At 48.9% G+C, this 20271-nt stretch overlaps 7 protein-coding genes across 7 annotated transcripts; 3 read left to right on the top strand and 4 right to left on the bottom strand.

The window, feature by feature from the left end:
• Positions 1 to 35: 35 nt before the first annotated feature.
• On the top strand, positions 36 to 880 carry V1508DRAFT_359038 (chromosome segregation protein Spc25-domain-containing protein; the record flags this gene model as incomplete). Its single annotated transcript, XM_066937088.1, has 3 exons — positions 36 to 201; positions 279 to 344; positions 405 to 880. 3 exons carry the CDS (start codon positions 36 to 38, stop codon positions 878 to 880), a joined length of 708 nt encoding a protein of 235 aa, XP_066793866.1.
• Positions 881 to 966: 86 nt separating this feature from the next.
• V1508DRAFT_399391 (Nup133 N terminal like-domain-containing protein) lies at positions 967 to 3976 on the bottom strand (the record flags this gene model as incomplete). Its single annotated transcript, XM_066938258.1, has 3 exons — positions 967 to 2291; positions 2342 to 3691; positions 3751 to 3976. 3 exons carry the CDS (start codon positions 3974 to 3976, stop codon positions 967 to 969), a joined length of 2901 nt encoding a protein of 966 aa, XP_066793867.1.
• A 731-nt stretch (positions 3977 to 4707) lies between these two features.
• Positions 4708 to 6855, bottom strand: V1508DRAFT_423307 (uncharacterized protein). The gene is made up of 2 exons (XM_066941153.1): positions 6460 to 6855; positions 4708 to 6412 (listed from the first exon to the last, which is right to left on the bottom strand). Exons 1-2 carry the CDS (start codon positions 6570 to 6572, stop codon positions 5065 to 5067), a joined length of 1461 nt encoding a protein of 486 aa, XP_066793868.1. The 5' UTR covers positions 6573 to 6855; the 3' UTR covers positions 4708 to 5064.
• Positions 6856 to 7450: 595 nt separating this feature from the next.
• On the top strand, positions 7451 to 9809 carry V1508DRAFT_359005 (fungal-specific transcription factor domain-containing protein; the record flags this gene model as incomplete). The annotated part of the gene is made up of 2 exons (XM_066937086.1): positions 7451 to 8191; positions 8247 to 9809. The coding sequence occupies 2 exons, from the start codon at positions 7451 to 7453 to the stop codon at positions 9807 to 9809; spliced, it is 2304 nt and encodes a 767-aa protein (XP_066793869.1).
• A 680-nt stretch (positions 9810 to 10489) lies between these two features.
• Positions 10490 to 12262, top strand: V1508DRAFT_463638 (uncharacterized protein). Its single transcript, XM_066942875.1, has 2 exons — positions 10490 to 10743; positions 10833 to 12262. Exons 1-2 carry the CDS (start codon positions 10677 to 10679, stop codon positions 12002 to 12004), a joined length of 1239 nt encoding a protein of 412 aa, XP_066793870.1. The 5' UTR covers positions 10490 to 10676; the 3' UTR covers positions 12005 to 12262.
• Positions 12263 to 12618: 356 nt separating this feature from the next.
• On the bottom strand, positions 12619 to 15820 carry V1508DRAFT_405961 (uncharacterized protein; the record flags this gene model as incomplete). The annotated part of the gene is made up of 3 exons (XM_066938735.1): positions 12619 to 15137; positions 15186 to 15601; positions 15660 to 15820. 3 exons carry the CDS (start codon positions 15818 to 15820, stop codon positions 12619 to 12621), a joined length of 3096 nt encoding a protein of 1031 aa, XP_066793871.1.
• An 826-nt stretch (positions 15821 to 16646) lies between these two features.
• V1508DRAFT_390679 (armadillo-type protein) lies at positions 16647 to 20150 on the bottom strand. The gene is made up of 6 exons (XM_066937924.1): positions 19880 to 20150; positions 19554 to 19806; positions 19210 to 19461; positions 18925 to 19151; positions 18060 to 18876; positions 16647 to 18009 (listed from the first exon to the last, which is right to left on the bottom strand). Exons 2-6 carry the CDS (start codon positions 19680 to 19682, stop codon positions 17050 to 17052), a joined length of 2385 nt encoding a protein of 794 aa, XP_066793872.1. The 5' UTR covers positions 19683 to 19806; positions 19880 to 20150; the 3' UTR covers positions 16647 to 17049.
• Between the last annotated feature and the right edge of the window lie 121 nt (positions 20151 to 20271).

Raw genomic sequence — 20271 nt, forward strand, 5'->3', positions numbered from 1 at the left:
GTGGCGGCAGCGGCTCCTCAGGTCTCGACTCACCCATGAGCACGGCATCGCACAACATTCCCCAATTTGCCTTCGATTTTGATAAATTGCGGCGTAATATGGATGCATTTCAAGCAAGATTTGACGCGTTTGTCGCGGACGATCGGAAGCGAATTTTAGAGGATCGGAATGAGTTCGAGAAAGAGATTGCGGAGGCGAAAGGTACGTTGAGAGGGTGATGCCGGGGAGGAGAAGGGCAGAGGATGAGAATGTCATGGGAGCTAACAGGATACGGCCAGAGCAGGAACAGCAGATGAGCAATCAAATTGAGTACTACAAAGAAAAGGAAGCCGAGCATGTTCAAGGTAAGGTCATACCCGTTGGACAGTTCCAATGTTCTCAATGCATCTAACATTTCGAGCTAGAATCCGCCCGCGAACAGCAAGAAGTACAAGAAACCGAATCATCAATTGAGGAATTCAGTCGGAAAAAACAAGACCTGACCATTTTACGTGACGCCGTCGTCGCACAAATCCTTGAAACTCAATCAAGCCTCGACAAAAAACGCGCCGAACGCTCCCAGGACCGCGCCAAGTTCCTTGCACAGTCGTCACTGAACGCTCCCGAGCTCGCGTTTTGGGAGCAAAATCTAGGGTTACGGATTGAAGGATTCGACGACGATCAGTTGAAGATTGTATTTACTCTAATTAGTGAGAGTGCGTGGAGTCGCGAGTATTATGTCGTTATGGACTTGAGTGATCCTGATTATGAAATTCTGCGATGTGAGCCGCAATTGGAGAAGGGTGTTTTGGACGGCATGCTAACCCGGTTGAATGAGTCGAGGGATTTTGGCCGGTTTTTGAAAGATGTTCGAAATGCATTCAAGGAGAGTAGCTTGTAACTCCCATAGCAATAACTATGTGTACGATATGAGTAACTCGCGAGTAAATTGTTTGATCTATGGTACATGTGTAATATACAATTATTTTACTCCTCTACAACTTCATTTACAGCAACATCTTCCTCCTCCAATCGGTCAATCCTATCCAACTGGTCATTAATATACGTCACATCATCCTCCACCTGCGCACCACCTACACCCGCAGAAATCAAACAGAGCTTTGCAATACTAAGCTGCAGCCGTTTATTCGACAGTGGATCCTCCATCTTCTCTGCCACATTGGCCAACTTCATCCCCGCGCTAATGAAATCGCCTTCCTGAATGTCGTGAATCCATGCAACCCGGTCGTACTTCCCATCGCTCAGAAATCGTTCGAGATATTCCCTGTACGCCGGAAACGCGACGAAAAGTTCAGAAGTGTATCCCGCGTCGATATAATACTGATACAGTGTTTGCGCAAACTCGTACCCGTAAGTATCGAAATAATACTTCGTTCTCATTGCCAAATTCTCCTGCGCGACCCGACTCGCCTCGTCGGAGAATTTATCAAGCTGCACTTTCTCCTCCCGACACATCTCCGCTAACGTACGGAAATCTCGGTACCGTTCGCCTAACTGAAAAGCCTGCTCCCCGCATCCAAACGCCAACAGCGGCTTCAACCATCCCGGTCGCTGCTCAGCGTACGCGCGCTTCAGATTTTCCGCCTGTTCCCTCCGACTCTCCGTTGCCTCACAGAACGATATGCGTTCTTCATAGGCTCGACAAAGTGATTCTGCAAGGCCGACTAGTTGATCACACAGCTCACGGAGATTAATAGCGACTTGTCCATCAGCGGTGTCACTTACTTCCCACAATGACGTGCACACGGTCTTTGTGACTTCGAATTGCCGGCTCAGCGAGTTCAAGATGTCGAAGGTAGACGTCCACGGCTGCGTAACACCCCATGCGTGCGAAAGTTTGAATACGGGCTCTTTGTAGTGAGAGCGTATGACATTTGCAGACGACGAAAGCACCGTGAGAAGGAATTCATTTGCTTCGCGGACGTGTTGGAGCATTATATTTCTGTGCCCTGACGCCGTTCGTGCGCGGACAAGACATTTGTTGGAAAACGCGGTGATCAGATCATCAATTTTGGACACGTCGTCGCGAAAGAATGAGTCCACGGAGCCGGATCCTTGTGTCATATCTGAAATGACTTCAGAGAGCATACCACTTCGAGCTGCTGACGCGAACCATAGTCCATAAATATTCTTCGCTGCTTCGCATTTCTCAAGTTTGAAGAGTACTTGGTACCTGATTTCTGCTGACAAGGAAGGAAATATCAGACTCAGATGCTCAGCCAATCGTCCGAGTGCTTGACACCGCAACGTGAGACACGTCATCGTTTCGTCGACCTGCATATACAACGACGCTGTATCATTAGCACATGGCAACAATGAGTATGGATATCGCAGAACTTACTTCCGTAGAAAATTTCATCGCTCACCACACTGATCGCTGTCTCGATGTCATTAATGTCATACCCGACCTCTTTGACCTTTCCAAAATCCAACGGATTTTCATCAATAAAGCCATAATACACCGCCTGCTCTAATTTACTCTTAATAACATCCGCACTAGACCGCACAACACTCCCGCCACTCTCATCTTCAAACTTCTCAATCCTAATTACACCTGCGCCACGCGCAACAACAACAATCCCCGCATGTCGTGTAACTTGACCATTAATCTGGCTCATATCCTCTGTTCCAGCTGACATTAGCTCGATTTCAGGTTTAAACCGAATCACGTCTTCCCATTTAAATGTCGTTGACAAGTTCTCGTCGGACTTTGGTTTAAGAACCGTATCGAGCAGGATTACCGCATTCGAAAGAACGATGAAGGCAGTGTATCCCGGGCTGGGGAGTAATAATCTCGGCGGTCGAGTCGAGTGCGTTGTATAACAGGTTATTCTGTGTGCTGACATAATTCTAAAATCCACTGGATCAAAATATGCAGTAAACAAGACGTAATAAATTTTCTCCTCGTCTTCTTCATCATAAGAGAATGAGGATAAAAGTAACCCCCTTGTGTCGTCGTCAGGGAGCATTTCAATGTCGTGCACGCGAAACGTCTTCTCGGCCTGTGGGTATACACCTGCTATTGACGTGACTAACTGTTCCCGCAGGTCCATTTCAAGTACAAGACGGTAATCGCCGGTGCGGGAACAATGCCACATGGTGACCGCGCCTCGAGTATTCGCAGTAACAACCATCCGCTCGCCCCGTCCGAGTAGTTTTCCGGGTTTCATGGCGACGACGTCACGTCGTGTGGATCCCAGCTTGACGAAGCCGACAATATTACTCCACAACCCAGTCCCGGCACCCCTCATAGCTGTACACGCAACACCCGGCCGCCCCACACCATCGTGCAATGCCACTAACACGAATCGTCCGGTGCTTGTCGCAAGAATAACACCTGCAGGTTCGATATTTTGGAGATACTCGAGCGTTTCGGATTGATATAGCGGGATCGTCGTCTCCATGCCCTTCTTCCGGTGCAGCAAGCCTTCGGCTAATGCACCGCCTACTGCATCCCAGTATGTTAACTGCCCTGTCGTTGGATTGACCAGCACTAAACCGGGCTCGGAGCTGCCGGCGCAAGGTGAGACGAGTGCGCCTAGTGGTTGTGCTCCTGAGGCGTTCGAAATTGGGAACGAGATTGCCGTGGGAAGATGATCTGGGGAGGAGTACTTCCAGACATACGCGGAGGTCGGTGTTAGCAGTAGCGCGCTTTCGGTGGCAGAATCAATACAACCCGTAAACGATCCGTCTGTCTCATCAGCCCTGATCCTCTCCCAGGAAACCACGACAGAGAATGACTAGACTCACCATTCTTGGATTTCAGTATATTGGGTATCGCGGGTAACTTCAACGCGCAGTATTGCGCATTCTTGGTATATTCCATGGCACTATCTCTCGTCCGGTTCTGCTCCTGTTGCATCGTCCCAGGACCGACGGGAACGATAGCGGTGCCGGAGCTGTCTGGGAACCGAAGCAGGCCGGATGTTTGTCTGCTTCGTCTCGCTTGCAGTCTTACCGAGCGCCGCTGTGCCATGTCGATTGCTTGGTGTGTCCGGATGAATACTGAAGGTAAAAGCGTAAGGTACGAGTGTTATGTGTAATTTTCTCGAGAGTTTCGTTGACAGACAGAGTGCGAACCGACTGCGCTAAACTGAATATGGGAATATCCCTTACGGAACTGGGAAGGATCACAAGAGTAACGGTTAGCGCTGGCGACCCAGATAATTTTGCTGCGTGCGGCTTTCATGATTGAAAGCGCGCCGTGTTCGTGACGAGAAGTTGCTACCTCAATGGTGAAGCAATTGTGAAAACACCAAAAGTGACACGGTCGCAAAGCCCAACCCAAGTAATGTTATAGGACAATTAGTTGACTAGAATACGGACAAACGAATCATTATTGAAACACCAGAGTAGGCACCCTGTCGCACCTCCGGCTCGACCACCTTGCCACCAAAAAGGTCACAAGGACCCACTGCGCCTTTGCTTATGTTTTGATTATAAGGAATCAAATCGCCAACAACCAGTCCAACATTCGCTACGCCCGCTCGAAAATGGACTGGGGAATAGCTTTAGTTAAATTAGCTCTGGATCCTAGACTCAGACTTTGACGTATTTATATATATATTGTTCGGACACGTCCATCTTAACTTTGCCTCTGTAGACATCTGCACGCCGCTAATCGGCTGAACCGTATATGGCCATCAGATAATTGGATACCGCAAGCAATAGGATTGCTGGCTCCCAACTGGACTTAACATGCACATGGTCTAGCTCCCGTGCACGTGGCCTGAGCTGTGAGCCTCCTGGCAGCTCGGATGCCGTATAATCAATATCTAATTACACGTTGAATAGAATTTCCCATCACAATTTAACAAATCTAAATTATAAAAGTATTACTGCCTCTTTCGCATTTCAAGCCCGAGATTCATCTGTGCTGTAGATAAAAAACATATTTTATATTATGTGCACGAAAACAGAGTACAAGCGAGAATTGTACCATGCATGACTAACATGCTCTTCGTCTCCAAAACGCAAACTATCAAAAAAAGAAACCTAACTCCAACAGTAGCAGCACACTTCAACGAAGATTCAACCGACCATCAATATCATACACCTCACCTGTCATCCCTGCGTAAGAGTCGGATGGACATTAATCCTCCCACTCTCGTTCTTAATAGCCTCCTCATCCCCAACCTCCCAATACTCCCACAAATCTTCCAAAGTCTTGATATCACCTGCCCCATCGCCCCTTTCCGCCGCCCACTCCCTCCCTCGCTCCATCCCGAGGACAGATAATGCCGCGCCGGCAATGTCTGCCAATTTCGCAAGCAGTCGCCATCGCGCGAAAGCCCCATTCCGGAACCGCGATTCGAGGACTAAAGCCATGTGCAGAATGGTCCGTCGCTGTGCGTCAATGAGAAGATTTGGGTCGCGGTTGCGTGTGGCAACTGTGTCGAGCACGAGGAGACCAACTACTGCCGCATACACGAGATGGATCAACGCTGTTGGTGTTAATGTCGTGTTCAAGGATATGGAAGCTGCCGGTGACGGTGGAGTTTGCGGCGACGTCTCACTTGAAGGTGGGGGTGGTGTCCATTGCGATGACTCGCTTGGCAATCCTGTCGAGAGCAAAACGTCCGTTGTAGTTTGCTGTGGAAGCGTTGGTTCGGGAATTGGGACCGAGGCGATGTCTTGATGTGTTGCTTCCCAGTTGGCCAACAGTTCTTGACAAGTGGAGGGCATTGCCGCATCGACTGTTTCTGGCCGTAATAGATGCCGCGCCACATTTGATAACCCGACGATGTCGCAGAAAAACGCGGGCGAGATGGGGTTTCGGACTTTGAAATCACGGGCGTAGATTAAGCTCGAAGTGCCAGTGAATACGAACAGCCAAATGTCCTCGCACACCAGCGTCCACCACAAAAAATCTGTCATAGCGAGTGGTGCAGAAGGGACGGGTGGCTTGACGGAGCGGTTCCACCCTAGTGCGCAGGCCATGCGAATTGCAGTCGTTAGCCATATTCCGCAAGCTCGGTCTTCGATTCGGAGTGCGAGAAGCACGAGCGCTTGTATGTTTTGGGGCAGGGGGCGCGTGAGAGGGGATTTTGTGAAAAGGTAGGATTTAATTGATGTCCTAATTTCTGCGAGAGTGTAGTCCGGTGTGCCGACGAAGAGGGCACCTAGGTAGCGCATGCAGCATGTGAGGAGGATGTGGGTAGAGTGGACGGAAGACGAGAAGTCGATGGTCGAGATAATTGGACATGACGGAAGGAAGACAGTTTTGAATGTCGCGATGTAGTCTGCGTACGGAAATTCCGTACCCTCTTCGCTGTCGAGAACTTTCAAGTACGAGGAGCGGCCGCGCGTTTCGACAACGGACAGGACAAAGGTGCAGTCTTTGTTGAGCTTGATGCACCGCCGACACCGGCCTGAAGATGCTGCGGACGTGACTGCAGGCGGATCCTCGCATCTACCTTGTTAGCATTACTTAACAACATAAATATGTAGTATGCTCACCTAGATCTCGCCTTGCGACACTGATCGCATGCTCGAGTAGTCTTTATACGCTTGTTAGGCGGACCTCGACCGCTCGAATTACCGGCATGCAGGACTGGCTTTGTCGTGCTCATCTGAATTGCTGGAGTGGATATATAATATGTACTAGATATTTCCTCGTGGATAGTTTATCGACATTCGTAGTCATTACAAAATTTGGGAGAATCATGACATGATATGCCGATTCTTGGAGACCAAGAATGAATGTGGAGAAATAGACCCTACCCCAGACCATATATTTGTTGGTAAACCTTATTTCTGGTTGCCCGAGGATTCGTATTATAAATTGTTATAGATTTAACTTAATGGCCATAGTAATACTACTACAATAGCACTTGCCCAATCTGGGAGTTCATACCTAGTGTAACAACAGCATATACCTTGATGATTATAGCGCTACAGTTTTGCAGGCCCACATGATGTAGCAGATACGGCATATATAAGTTGTATATGTGATATTAAGACATAGTCCAAAATGTTGCATTAGTCATTAACTAGCGGACTAATATGACCATTCATCTCTGTTATTTTGTTTCCGGAAGTATCAGTCGCGTCTTTGGCTCAATTATATCAATGGCACAAAAGAATCTTAACCTATTAATAAACTATGTTAGGAACCGTTTCTCGTGAGGGTTAGGGGGGCAATAAATGTCTTGATTTAAGCAGTGAACAGCGGCAAACCCCCGCATTCTCATTCGTATTGTGGTTATCAGAGTTCCACATCGCCTTATAGAAATTCGCAGCAGAGTGCGCATTATCAGACCCATGACAGTGACCCTCCTTTGTGATGCTCGGTGTCTCCCCGGACTTCGAACGACTCCGGCGCTTCACAAATTCCAATTCTCCCATTGCCAATATTACTGGAGCTATACGCCACGTACAAGTATACACACACACCCATCAAATGTCCGATACACGGCAGCTCTTGCCAACTTTACGGCAGCAGGCAACTATGCTGCCACTCCTGAGGCCGCCGCCTCCGACTTCCGACACAGCTCCGCAAAATACACCAGCATCAAAGAGGTCGTGCCTTGCCTGTCGCAAGCGGCACCTGCGGTGCGAGCCACTCCCGCGCAATCAATCTGGAGCGTGCGTATGGTGCTACGAGCACGGGATAGACTGTTACGATTCTGAGCACGAGACCAAACCCCGGGGAGGCACCATACGCGCGCCCAACGATGGCTCTATCATGCTCGACGGCTCTACCTCAGCATACGGCGGATTTCAGCTGTCGAACTTGTCATTTATCAGCCAGGACGACCCTGATACGCCGGATCTGTTACATCTTCGGCAGGACATGCAGAACAGGAGCACGACAACCGAAGCAGATGAGGATCTCGACACAGAGCTGAAGCTAGATAAGGCTGTCGAACGCCATCTCGACGAGCTCTACTACACTCGTGTGCACCCGTACATCCCAATTGTCCCGCGTGCATACCTCCACACCACAGAACCTTCTCAACTACTGCTGTCTGCCATGTACGGCGTCGCCTGCCGTCTCCCAGTAGCAATTGTTTCGTCACGCGACTTTCGACATATCAAACGAGTCCTGCAGAATCAATTGGCGTCGCTATTCATACATTATGAGCCCTCACTGCAGGCCTGTCAAGCACTCACCCTCATCCACCTTACCCTCGAACTGCAGTGCAAAGGCATCGACGATGTTGAAGCCTGGCCTCTCCGACTGTCCCAGGTAATGAATGATATTTGTCTCAGTCCTATCATGTTGGTCGAGACTGACTATTTAGGCCGTTCGGATGGCACTCGAGCTCAAACTACACCGTCAAAAATCATACGCCAATGACGCCTCGCTTCTCCAAGAAGTCAAACGCCGCACCTTCTGGGCCCTCTTCACCAAAGACAAATGGACATCTACAGGCAAAGGCTACCCTCTCATGATCTACCGTACAGATGTGTCCATTCCGCTTCCAGATCCCACCGACGTCGACAACCCTGCTGCCCCTCCCCACGAATTTTTTATAGAATTGATACATCAGGCTCAAGTTCTCGAGCACATCATTCCAGTTTGTTTTCGGGCCGACAGATTCCATCATGTCACCGCAGCTCAGTTTAGAGCGATCGAGAATGAGATCACCGAACTTGGTAACCGGCTCGCGAATACGCATTTATCGGCCGTCACGCGATCGCATTTGACGTTGTACTTCGTCGCCATCAAATTACTATTCTACTCCCCATTTTTCCGCCCATCCTTCCCGTCCGAAGCAAATCTCTTTTCCACATTCATCCCTTCACTCAACGCTCTTCGGCTCGCTCTCGCTCGTGAGTCTGTAGCGGCGATTTTACAGAATGCCACTGTCGAGCTGCTCTTTTCTGGCCCATCAATATGGTCAATTTTATTTTATGCCAACTTGCGCTGCTTTCTTGTCGCGTTATCCGTGAAATACGACTACGTGGACTCGTATTCGCCCCAACTCCGCGACGACGCAAACAAGGCTATTGACAGGGTTGAGCATGTCGCAAAAGTAATGTGTCAGGAAAAAAAATGGTCCTTTATGGCGATGTCGGGAAACCTGGTACTGTGGAGTAAGCGGATCGCGGAAGTAAAGACAGCGGATGCGACATGGAAATCGAAGATTAAGCAGCAACCCGTGCAACACTCGTCGCAGCCGTCACAGTCTTCACAGCAGCAGCAGCAACAACAACGACGACAAGAACAAGAAGTACCGATGCATCAGGCGCGATATTCGGAATACGTATACGGTCCCGTACAACAGCTAGCGCCGGTGGACAATAGAGTGTCGCATCAGATGCAGCCGCGCTATGCGCCCGCACCATCGGCCGCGTCAGCGTCAACGACAACACAGTATTCGCAACATGTCTATCCACAACAACAGCAGTCCGTCCAATCACACTATACTCCTGCGGTTCAAGCTGTTCCCTTTCCTTCGCCGCCATTACCAGAAGCCACTGCCCTGCAGCAAAAGAAGTCACGGATATATTCTGAACATCAACAACTTAACACAGCGTTCAACATCTCGTTCAATCAACCCGGCGTCTCACCCTCCCTTCCACAACCATCTGCTGTCTCACTGACCTTCCCGTCCGCGACCATGAAACCAAATATCTCATCAGCAACACATATCGAGAACGGGGATCCATGGGCCGGGCTAATTGCTCAGAATCAAGAATGGGGAGAGTTGGGCGGTGGATGGGATCTTGGCTCGGGATTTACGACTCTTATGAATAACTTTCCAGCTGGCGCAGTAAGCGGGGAGGGAGGTAACAGCAGTACGGACAAATTGGAGTTTGGGGGTGGTGCGTGGGAGGGAATGTTTATAGGGTTTGTCTAAATGCTTAGCGGTTAGTGGCACAGAAAGAACCTCAAACCTAATAATGTTTGTGAATAAGACGCAGTGCGACCTATTTGCTATGGATAGCTGCCGGCGTCGGCTACTGGGGAATACTGCCCTCATCAGTTGGCATTAATTACTTTCGCATGCGCATCGTCTTCTAACACGATAGGATGTGTAGAAGCACGACAATGGATTGACTTGCGTTGACTCTTGAGAAAAGTGGAAGCTATCTACGGGAATGAGGAAAACTGGAAGGGGTTGTTGGAGCTCCGCAAGATGGTTGTCAGACCGTCTGTAACGGGGCTGGACTAGACTAGGCGCAATGGACTGGACTGGATTTGACTAAGACGATGGTACGAGAATATATTCTGATAATATAAGACTTCACTGATCTTGTGGCGTGATCCCTTACGGTAGAGTAATAATTGTACATAGCGACAGCTGCTGCCGGCGTTGGATGGTTTTGTATCATATTATTATATTATATGTGTATTGGAAGTTTGGAGTAATGTATAGTATATAGATTTTTTTCCCATAAATATTTCACGTTGGATTTGTTTTATAAAAGCCATCAGTGGTATCAATTTGTACGCCTGGCCGCAGATTAGCATGGGTTAGGTTAAATGCTAACGGCCATTAACAACTCAGGGATGCATTTGAATCTGCGATGCGTTGGCGCCGGATGATATTAACAAACTGTGCGATGTCAATCTCGACAATTTTCGACCTGAATCCGCATTCTGCGCCCTCATATAAATAGGATTACTTCCTTACTACGTCGATTTCAGTCGATTATTGTCAAATTTGCTCGGCATATCAAAACTGTATTGACTTGAAGAAGTGTGTGTACACCATAAGGATAAGATGGTTTCCCCTGAAATTCACAAAGACCGGATATGGATTGACGGATGTTTCGATTTCGCCCATCACGGTATGTGTTCGTCCTTCCCGATTTTAATATAATCCCGGAAGCAAGAGAAATCTGTGCGTCACGTAAAAATAGTTATTAACGACAAGTAGGCCATGCCGGCGCCATGCTCCAAGCTCGCCAACTTGGCAATTCATTGTACGTTGGTGTTCACTCGGACGAAGAAATCCTCGAAAACAAAGGTCCCGTTGTCATGACCCTCCCCGAACGCATTCTTGCCGTCGAAGCATGCAAATGGGCAACCCGCGCCGTCCCCTCGGCTCCCTACGTCACTTCTCCGACTGTTATGGACCAGTACGGCTGCTTTTACGTTGTGCATGGTGATGACATCACCACCGACGCAAATGGTGAGGATTGTTATCGTGTAGTTAAAGACGCGGGGAGGTTTTTGGTCGTCAAGCGCACGCCGAACATCTCGACTACGGATTTGGTTGGCCGGATGCTGTTGTGTACGAAGAATCATCATATCAAGACAGTTCGGAGTGCAAATGTTGAGGCTGCGTTGGCGAATGCTAAGGTTGGGAAACAAACAGAGGGTCTTATTACTCCTGACACTCTCGAAACGTTCAGGGCATACGCAACAGCTGAAGACGGCAAGCATCCCCGCGACGGCGTGTTCATCTGGACCACGGCCTCTGGTGAGAGCGACACAGGCATGCTTACGACGCTCGTGGAACCATCTCCTATATTCATGCAATCTCACAAACGCATGATCTACGTCGACGGCGGCTTCGACCTCTTTTTCGCAGGGCATATTGAATTCCTCCGCCTTGTTTCACAATGCGCGGCATCTCTGTCCACGGCCACCAGTGATAATACACAAACGGAGACCGGTATAATAGTCGGCATCCACTCCGACGCAACAGTAAACACATTCAAACGACTAAACTACCCCATAATGTCCCTCTTTGAACGCGCTCTCTGCGTCCTGCAATGCAAATTCGTGTCCCACGTCGTCCTGCAAGCGCCATACTGCCCTACCCAATCCTTTCTCGACGCATTACCGTGGAACATTGTCGCGGTCATGCACGGTCCTACGGCTTTTGGTACGGAAGGAGAAGCGGGTGATCCATATGCTGAGGTTAAGCGGACGGGACTGTATAAGGAGATTGGGGAGCATTTGTACAAAGATATTTCGACGGAGACAATTGTCGAAAGAGTTACACGTAATAGAGGTGTTTATGAGGAGCGACAACGACGAAAGGGGTGGAAATCTGATATCGAGAGTCAACTTAGAAGGCAAGAGGATGCCAAAGGTTCGTGATATGCTCTTGCCACGACTAATGTGCGTTTGTTGAGTGCGGGAGTTTGATTTAAAGGTTAGATTCGTGTATACGTTTTACAATTTCTACGCCATATCCACATCGAATAGCTTTTTTTTGCTGTTTTAATTGATGATACCTAGAGGTATAGTAAAGACTAAGACCTAAAACTGATACAGCGACAATTGTCAACTTGTCAATACAAATCCATACATGTCGGCTGACGTACAAATACATGCCCCACCATCATCATCTTACACATAAAATAGTACAATCATCGACTTAAAAGAAGGCTAACTAGAAATTTAAAAAAATTGAAATAGAGAAAAAATTAACCGTCGAATTCGCAATGCAATAATGACAACGACGTCCACGTACTTTAATAACCTTTCTCGAAATGTCCGAGTTTCCTTCCTGGTCTCATTTATCTGTTCATGATGAAATCGCAGAAATGATACGCTGCTTTTATAAACATAGCAGATACTTTTAACATCCATTGAATGCATCCTACATTTCGTTAGCGTTATTCGAAGACTGGTATCGAATAAGACATGTTTCGGAATGACTCACACTGTAGATCTCGTGATTAGATTGTAATACTGTCATGCGAATTAGTCTACTCCAGGGAAACAGCAGGGGCAGTTGCATGTTGCTGAGATGCTGGCGCCTGGTCCTGATGCATGTTATATGGCCGCGGCTGCTGCTGCGGTGCCTGCGGCACCACTACTTGCGGCGGGCCCATCACGGACGGGCCACCTGGCCCGGGCTGTGCGACCTGCATAGGAGGGCCCCGCATCATGTGCACTTGTGAAGTAGTCAGCACAGGTTGCCCATTCATAAGAAAAGACGCAGACACCATCGGATAGGGCAAAGATGGAGGCGGAGAGAACGCATTCTCGGGGATAGGCGGACCTCCTTGCCCTGCCGGAATAAAAGGTGTAGAATGTGCGTACTGGTTGGAAAGAGAAAACTCACTCTGTGGCTGACCATAGAAGCCGCTACTAAAGCCGCCTTGCTGACCGGCCGGCATCATCATGGTAGCCTGATGGCTGTTTCGACCAGGCGAGCCGTAGCCTTGTGATGGAGACACTTGCTGCGCTGGTAAATATGGAGTCGGGAATCCTTGAGGTGGAATGAATTGTTGAGGAATTGGGGGTGGCGGGCCGGCCATGAATCCCGGCGGCATATTCGGCGGTCGTCCGGTGTAGTATGGAGGTGGGTATGGTTGCTGCGCATACATCATCGGAGGGGAGAATGGAGTCGGTGCTGGCATCATATGCGGGGCCATACTCGGTGATGCAACTGGAGGCGAAGCACCGGGAATCATAGGCCGCATAGTATCCTCGAATCCTTGAGGGATAGGCGGTGCGAATGTGGTCGCTGACCCATTTACACTTGGCGACACCTGACCAGACGGAATCGAAGTTCCGCTAGCGGGTGAAAACGGTAGCGGCGTGCCAGGTAGAGGAGGAATACCGTAGATTCTCTGCATAGATGCTGGTTCGGGCACTATAAATAATTCGGTGTGTGAGGGATTGTCGGCGTATGGCCATGTCGGAGGGAATGTGTATGCCTTTGTGATTGTAAATGGCTCATCTCCAGTGTGCTCCTCCTTGGCCCGGGTGAACGGATTGAAGCCATCGTTAATGGAGGCCCGTGGTTGAATTGGAGGTTTCCATTGAGGGCCAAAGAAGGCCGGACTGTCGGACCGCGATACACCTTTGCTCAGCGTTCGTGGCGTAGCGGCCGCTGGAGGAGGCGGCGTGGGAGAAGCAGACGCGACCGAAACCACTGAAGCTGCGGGCGTGCCAGAAGCATTCGACCCGCCAAATGACGGTGTGAAGGACGCCGCAAATGGATTCGGCTTGAACTCCACAGCCTTGACATTCAGCTTCTTAGCTGGCGCAGGTGAACTAGGCTTCGCCTTGATCTCCGGGGGTGATGGGACAGGCATGGAGCTAGCGCTCGGCTCGTTCTTCAGCTGCTGCAACTTTGCAGACAAGTTTTGACCGGCGGGCCTGACTTTGCCATCAGCAGCTACCTGACTCTGCTGCTGCACTGCATTCACAATGTCAGCGGTAGAAAGAGGTTTCTTCGCGTCTGCCTGCTTAGCATTAACGACAGACTTTTGAATAATCTCCTCTTGCTTAGCCTTGTCTTTTGCTAGAATAGGCACTAAGTCCATGGGAACCGGCGTATGAAGTTTAAATGACTGCGAAAACGCCATAAGTTCAGACAGCCGTCCTTCCTTTTCTTTCTTGGAGATCTCTCGCTTCTTCAAATTGAGTCGCTCCTTCTCGCCATGCACGAATTGCTTGAATGTACCCATCATGGTTTGGTGATCAAACTCTGTTGCAGTCAAGGGACCTTTGGCCTTCGTGGCCGCAGCAATCTTGATGTCCTCGAGCATTGGTTTTTCCGCGGTGCTGGGTGTAGTAGTAGCCGCCGGTGCCTCAGCGGCTGGTACAATTGATTTCACCTTATCTTCCTCGGTAACCGCATGAGCCACAGGTGCAGTAGGAGAAGAAGCAGCTGGCGTGGGGCTCGCCGCCTTAGGCGCTGGCTCACTAATTTTGCTAGACAAAATTGCCGAATCAACCTGGGAAGCTGGCGTTTGCTGGGCATTGTGTTGCTGTTGCTGTGGAATCTGATTCTGCGGAGCTTGCTGTTGCTGTTGAGCAAGCTTCTGGCGCAATGCAGGAGGAGCATATCTGTTGCCTGATCCGCTCTGCAGACTGCTAGTAGCCATCTTGTCTCGTATCACACCTGAATATTTATCCTCCTCGTCAACGCCCGAGTCATCGACAAGAATGCCCCGCTCTTCAGCCATGTGAAGATTTCCACCATAGTTAGAGTTCTCAATCTCTCTTGCAATCCGCTCGGCAGCGGCTGCTCGTTCTTTATACTGTGGGTGAGACTTGTCCAGCCTCGTGGTATATACATTTTCGTCAAACGTGGATTGCAGGCCAAACATTTGCTCGTTAACTGCAAACTGATCCCAGGTACCAGCACTTGTGGTTTCAAGGTCATCAAGAGACTCCATCGGGATGGAATCGTCTGGCTTCCAAGGTTGTAGCTCTCTCTGTTTTTGCTCTGCGGAGGAATTTCGTGATATGTCAGTATCTGTTCGGAATCCTATTTCCATTAGCGACGTTTTTTTCACAAAAGTCGGAAAAATCATACCGTTCTGGTCCGTCAAGTTTACCTCCAAAATCTTGAGATCGAGCAAGTCTTTCGGCTGGATCAACAATGTTGAAACAACAGTCTCATTCGCCTCATCATCGAGCTCTTCACCAGGCGGAGCGGCAATCTGGCGAGCAAATCTTAATGCGACCCCAACATCTCCATGTGTTTGCGCAGACGATAGTATGCCAGAGTATCGAGCTCCAGATCGAACGGTAGCGACAACGCTACTTCCAACTGCTCGAATCAGCAGGTACAGTAACCGGTCGTACATATGTCGATCCGCGGTGTCTGTCTCCGAAACAGGCGATTGACGACCATAGTTGTTTGAATACGTAGTTCTGGGTCCATTGTATGGCGCACCATTCCCTTGTCCCTGCTGCGCACCATGAGTTCCCCAAGGCTTCGATCCCCGTCTGGAAAAGTTAGCTTGCAGTTTAATTCCAGTCACATATATGTTATGAAAAGACGCACCTCTGGCCCTGGGGCCCATCATTCGACGGTGACCCCATGTTTCGCCGCGCATTCGACGAAGCGCGCGATACAGCACTCCGCTGGCCCGGAGTAGGCGAAGGTCCATTCGCAGCCGGCGCTGTCGCAGGCGCGGCCGATCCACTGTTGACTGCTGTAGACATAAATACGTCAGATTATCCGGTGTAATCTCGTAGACCCCTGTGAAGGAGATCAATGACGTCCTCTGCGCACGTCTGATCTAATCACTGGGGTGAATTAACGCAAGGTTCTGCCGCGAAATCAGATCGAAAACTCTAAAACGCTATCAGCGCAAGAGATTTACGACGATTGGAGTAAGTTGCAAGCGGATAAGGCGATTCAAGTGCGACGAATCGTTGGATCAAACAAATATTCACGACGCAATGTGGAATCGAGTTTGCAAAGCTAATTGCACCCGATCGCTGCTCTGGGACGAAACCTGGTCACAAGAATTGCCTATGACTTCTCCTGTTATTGTCGGCTGTTTATATTCAACCCCGAGGAAGGACAATCAAGAATTCGACCAAACCCACAGTAATAGTAAGATATTCACGCGGCGTTCTGACCGACAGAGCGAGCGAACCAACCACGCAGCCACGGTGAACAGCCAGCCAGGGAAGCTATAACGACCAGACTCAGACGTACAGGCAGACCCAGTAACGCACTAAAATGGCGCTGTATTGGCGCAGAAGAGACGGAGTGCGGAAAGCGGATGGAGGATGGTGAATCCGCAAATTACGCGAAATGAGAACGACGAGATGAGTGTGTGGAAGTTTTCTTTAGTTCGTCCATGTGCATCTTGAACGTGAACGTGAACAGCAGTCTGAACCGGTTTGTGCGCCGCGCGCCACATTTAATGCATATCTCTGAAATCACACAGGAATAACAGCTGCAAAGACCACAACTTTCTACGGTTACCACAGCTTTGATCACGCGAGCCAATGCAGATCAGCGGCGGTTTCCCCGCCAGTTAAATAATTAGTGTAGCACAGTTAGCGCGTCTCAGAGCTGCCACTTTATCTGCCAAACAAGCGTTACTGCAATTAGTCTAAATAGCGTCTATTGCAATATGGGATGTTTTGTTGGATGCATTAATGATGTTCGTTGGCTGTATGCAATTTTTAATTGAGCCAATGTTGACACAGGAACCGGACCAATGTAGACACAGTTTGTTTACAGCATTATCTAAATCTTAATGTGGCGTGCGGAAAAAGACAGAGACTATGGTATATACTAGCATCGCATTAAAGCCAACACCCACATTCACAAGAAATTATACATTAGGCAATGCAAACAACCAAAACCACAAAATTTCGTAACAGTTCATCAATTTAACGTACACTCCACATGCACCAAAATTTCAATTACAGATCTACCACCCATCGCCCCATCCATCGTCGTCATTTGCACCGGTATCCGCAAACAATGATTCCTTCTTCTTCTGCTCCTTGTGAGCGGCAATAGAATGAGATTTTGTTACCATCGGTTTCTTAGCTCCAGATGCAGTTCGCGACGTTGACGTTGTCTTTGTAGGCGGAGATCGTGCCGATGTGACATGCACTGTTCTAGCAGCTGGAATCGCTTTGGCGGCAGGTATAGCAGGAGTGCTGGCACTCCGCGTAGGCTCCTCAAATGCTGCCCAATCGTCTTCCTCAGAAGGAACAACATTGTGTCCATTCGCTGCGGAGATGGTGTTGTCGTCGTCAAATCCGCCCCAGCCAAAATCGTCGTGATCCTCGACAGGCTCGAATTTGGCCGCTCCACCGGTAGTTCCGAAGCCCAGCGATGATGACGCCGACGACGGTCTCGTAACAGACAACGCCGGACTTAATATATTTCCAACAGACTTAGTTGCGTTGGCGCTCGACAGGGACGAATCCGTGGACTCCCTCTCCGACGCTGTCGTCAATGACGGAACGCCATGATTCTGGGGTTCATCGTCAACTCCCAATCGCTTTGTGAAACCGTTAATTGCCCACCCAGCCCACGACGAGTCAGCAGTCTGAGCAGCAGTTTCCTGTGGCCTTGGAGTACCAGCCAGAGAGGCCGGCGCAGAATTAAGAGGCTGTGCTGACCCGGTGTCCGGTATGGTCGCTGCATGCGCATATACTTTGGCTAGGTACGCTTCTAGTGTCTTGTGTGCCTGCGTGCGAATGATTTTCTCGCGGTCCAGAAGAGAGGGACATAATTGCGGTAGTAACTTGTTGCTGCAGTCCTCTGGCGAAAAAATATCAACCGTAACAGCCAATGCCATCAGTGCAGCATTCCGCGCGTGCACAAATGGGTCTCTAAGCGACCTCGTAAAAGCAGTAATCAACACCCTCGATCGGGTCTAGTCCCGTTAGCACGAAGTCACACAAATCGGCAAGTCAGAGTTCTTACATGGGGTCCCAAATTATGCGCGATCTTTCCCAAACAGATTGTAGTGTTCGTCCGGATTCCTGGTTGTTCGTCGCTCTGAGTCTTTGCCAGATGCCGTAGTAAGTCATTGTTGATATTCCGGTCACTTAATTTAGAGATAATAACCAAAACAGCCTTCACAGTCTGCTCACGCACAGCTGGCGCTATATCCGTAAATCCTGTGAGCATATCCGGAAACACTTTCTCATTCACGACTTTGTTCGGCAGGAATTCAATGAACTTTGGTAACGATTCTAACAATGCAAGCCGGATGGCTCGATCGGGCGATGAAAACATTTTAACAATCGTGGGAGCTACTGCAACCTGAAATTCCTCTGGCGACATGTCTTGCGATATATCCAGTATGACAGCCAAAACCTTTGGGCCACCGCCGCCAAACTCGAAACACTTGACAAGTTCGGGGAGGACCTTCAGCCGCAGATAGCTCGGCGGAAATTTCTCCCGCACCCGCTGGAGCTCTTTTAAAAACGCTTCTCGTTCATATTCGCTTTGCACGCTCAAGTTGTCAACGCTCTCCGACAACGCGATCATATCGGTTCTAAAGAATCCGCTACCAGGCGTAGCTTTGCTGATATCTCGTCCTAAGTCAACAAATTGCTTTACGCTCGCTCGCTGCCGAGGAACTTGTTGTACCAATTTCTTGAATGGACCGAATAGCTCTGTTGGGATTTGTTTGCGCATCGATGATTGTAATTGATCAGAAGTTGTGAATATACCATTGAAAGCTTCGAAAATCAACGCTCCGAATAGATAAGAGTCAAGTAAATCATGCGGTTGTCTAGCTCATTTAGCACATGCACAGTCACCAAGTTCTAAATCAACGTACTTCTTCAAAATGTCCCAGCCACTTTTGGCAACTTCTGGCGATGCATACCGTCCGGCTTCCGGAACAAGGCCACCGAACGTGTAGATGACAGGATCCTCATCCTTCGTGGATGTAAGAACCTCGAACCCCGACAATTTCCATTCCCCGCTATCGGTAATGAATATCGAAGACCGTCGTATGTTCCCATGGATCGACGACGCATCGACATTAATAAATTTAACCGTATTCTGTGCTCTCCGTTAGTACACCATTTCACAGCTCATTAGAAACAACTCCAGGACGTACCGCAACGGAATAGAGGCCCCATTTAATAACCTCATCATTCAATACCTCACGGTTCTGGATCGCCACGTCAAGCGGAACAACATGCTCTGCCGCGATATAAATAAAGCTGTCGGACTCATATGTGTCCAGCACCTTAATAACTCCAGGGAACCTTAATGTGCGTAGTTTCTTTGTCGCGTTGCGTGCTAAGGTGAGTCGGCTCCGCTGGGCATTAATATCGAACTCGAAAATTGTGCATGGGGTGTTATCGCTCTGAGCAAGTACCGTTAGCATGTACCTTTCTGCAACTTGACACATCCGCAATAAGCAGTAAGAGAGTAATGAAGGTAATATGTGTGACTTACCCGTCGCGTGCCGTGGTATATATTCCAAATGGTATCATTTCGAAACTCCACCTTCTCGCCCGACGTATATGGAAATGCGGAATTGGCCTTCGCAGCTATCGACGTAATCGCGGATTTTAAAAAGTCCATTTCACAATTCCCTTTTAATTTAAATTGAGTCTATAGGTCAAACGAGCGAAACACTTCTAGTGCGAGGGTCTAAGGAGTTTGGCGTTGTCAAGTAGGCTGGTCGATAACGAGCCAACGACTAGAACTAAATTCTGGAATCAGAATCTGCAGCAAGAGCCTGTAGCATAGCACAGACAATAATAGTCAATGACCTGTACCTTATATCTAGAAATTTGGGTACACCTGTCACCTATTTCATCACTTCTCAGGTTGTGAATGAGAATCCTGAGTTATATCTGCTTACTTTCTCACTCTATCGTTCAGCCCAGTAATAGTAAATAGTGCCAAAGATCAATATTGCAGAGAACTTCCGGAAATACTGACGACTAGGTAAAGGTAAGCCTAACAGAGCAGACGAGAGATGTAAAACAGTATCATAAAGTTCATCCGACGCGGCGAATCCACACTAGATTGATGAGGCGCGCGCCATCCCCCCGGCTTGCTGGGTGGCTGTAAACGTTCAATCAACTTCGCACTTTTTGCTCACACCGTAGCTAATGACACTCTAGTTGTAATTTACTAATTTACTAACCAGAATTTTTCAGAGCAA

This window comes from Lipomyces doorenjongii (genome assembly GCF_038497915.1).
Source record: "Lipomyces doorenjongii strain NRRL Y-27504 unplaced genomic scaffold V1508scaffold_57, whole genome shotgun sequence".
NCBI lineage: Eukaryota > Fungi > Ascomycota > Lipomycetes > Lipomycetales > Lipomycetaceae > Lipomyces > Lipomyces doorenjongii.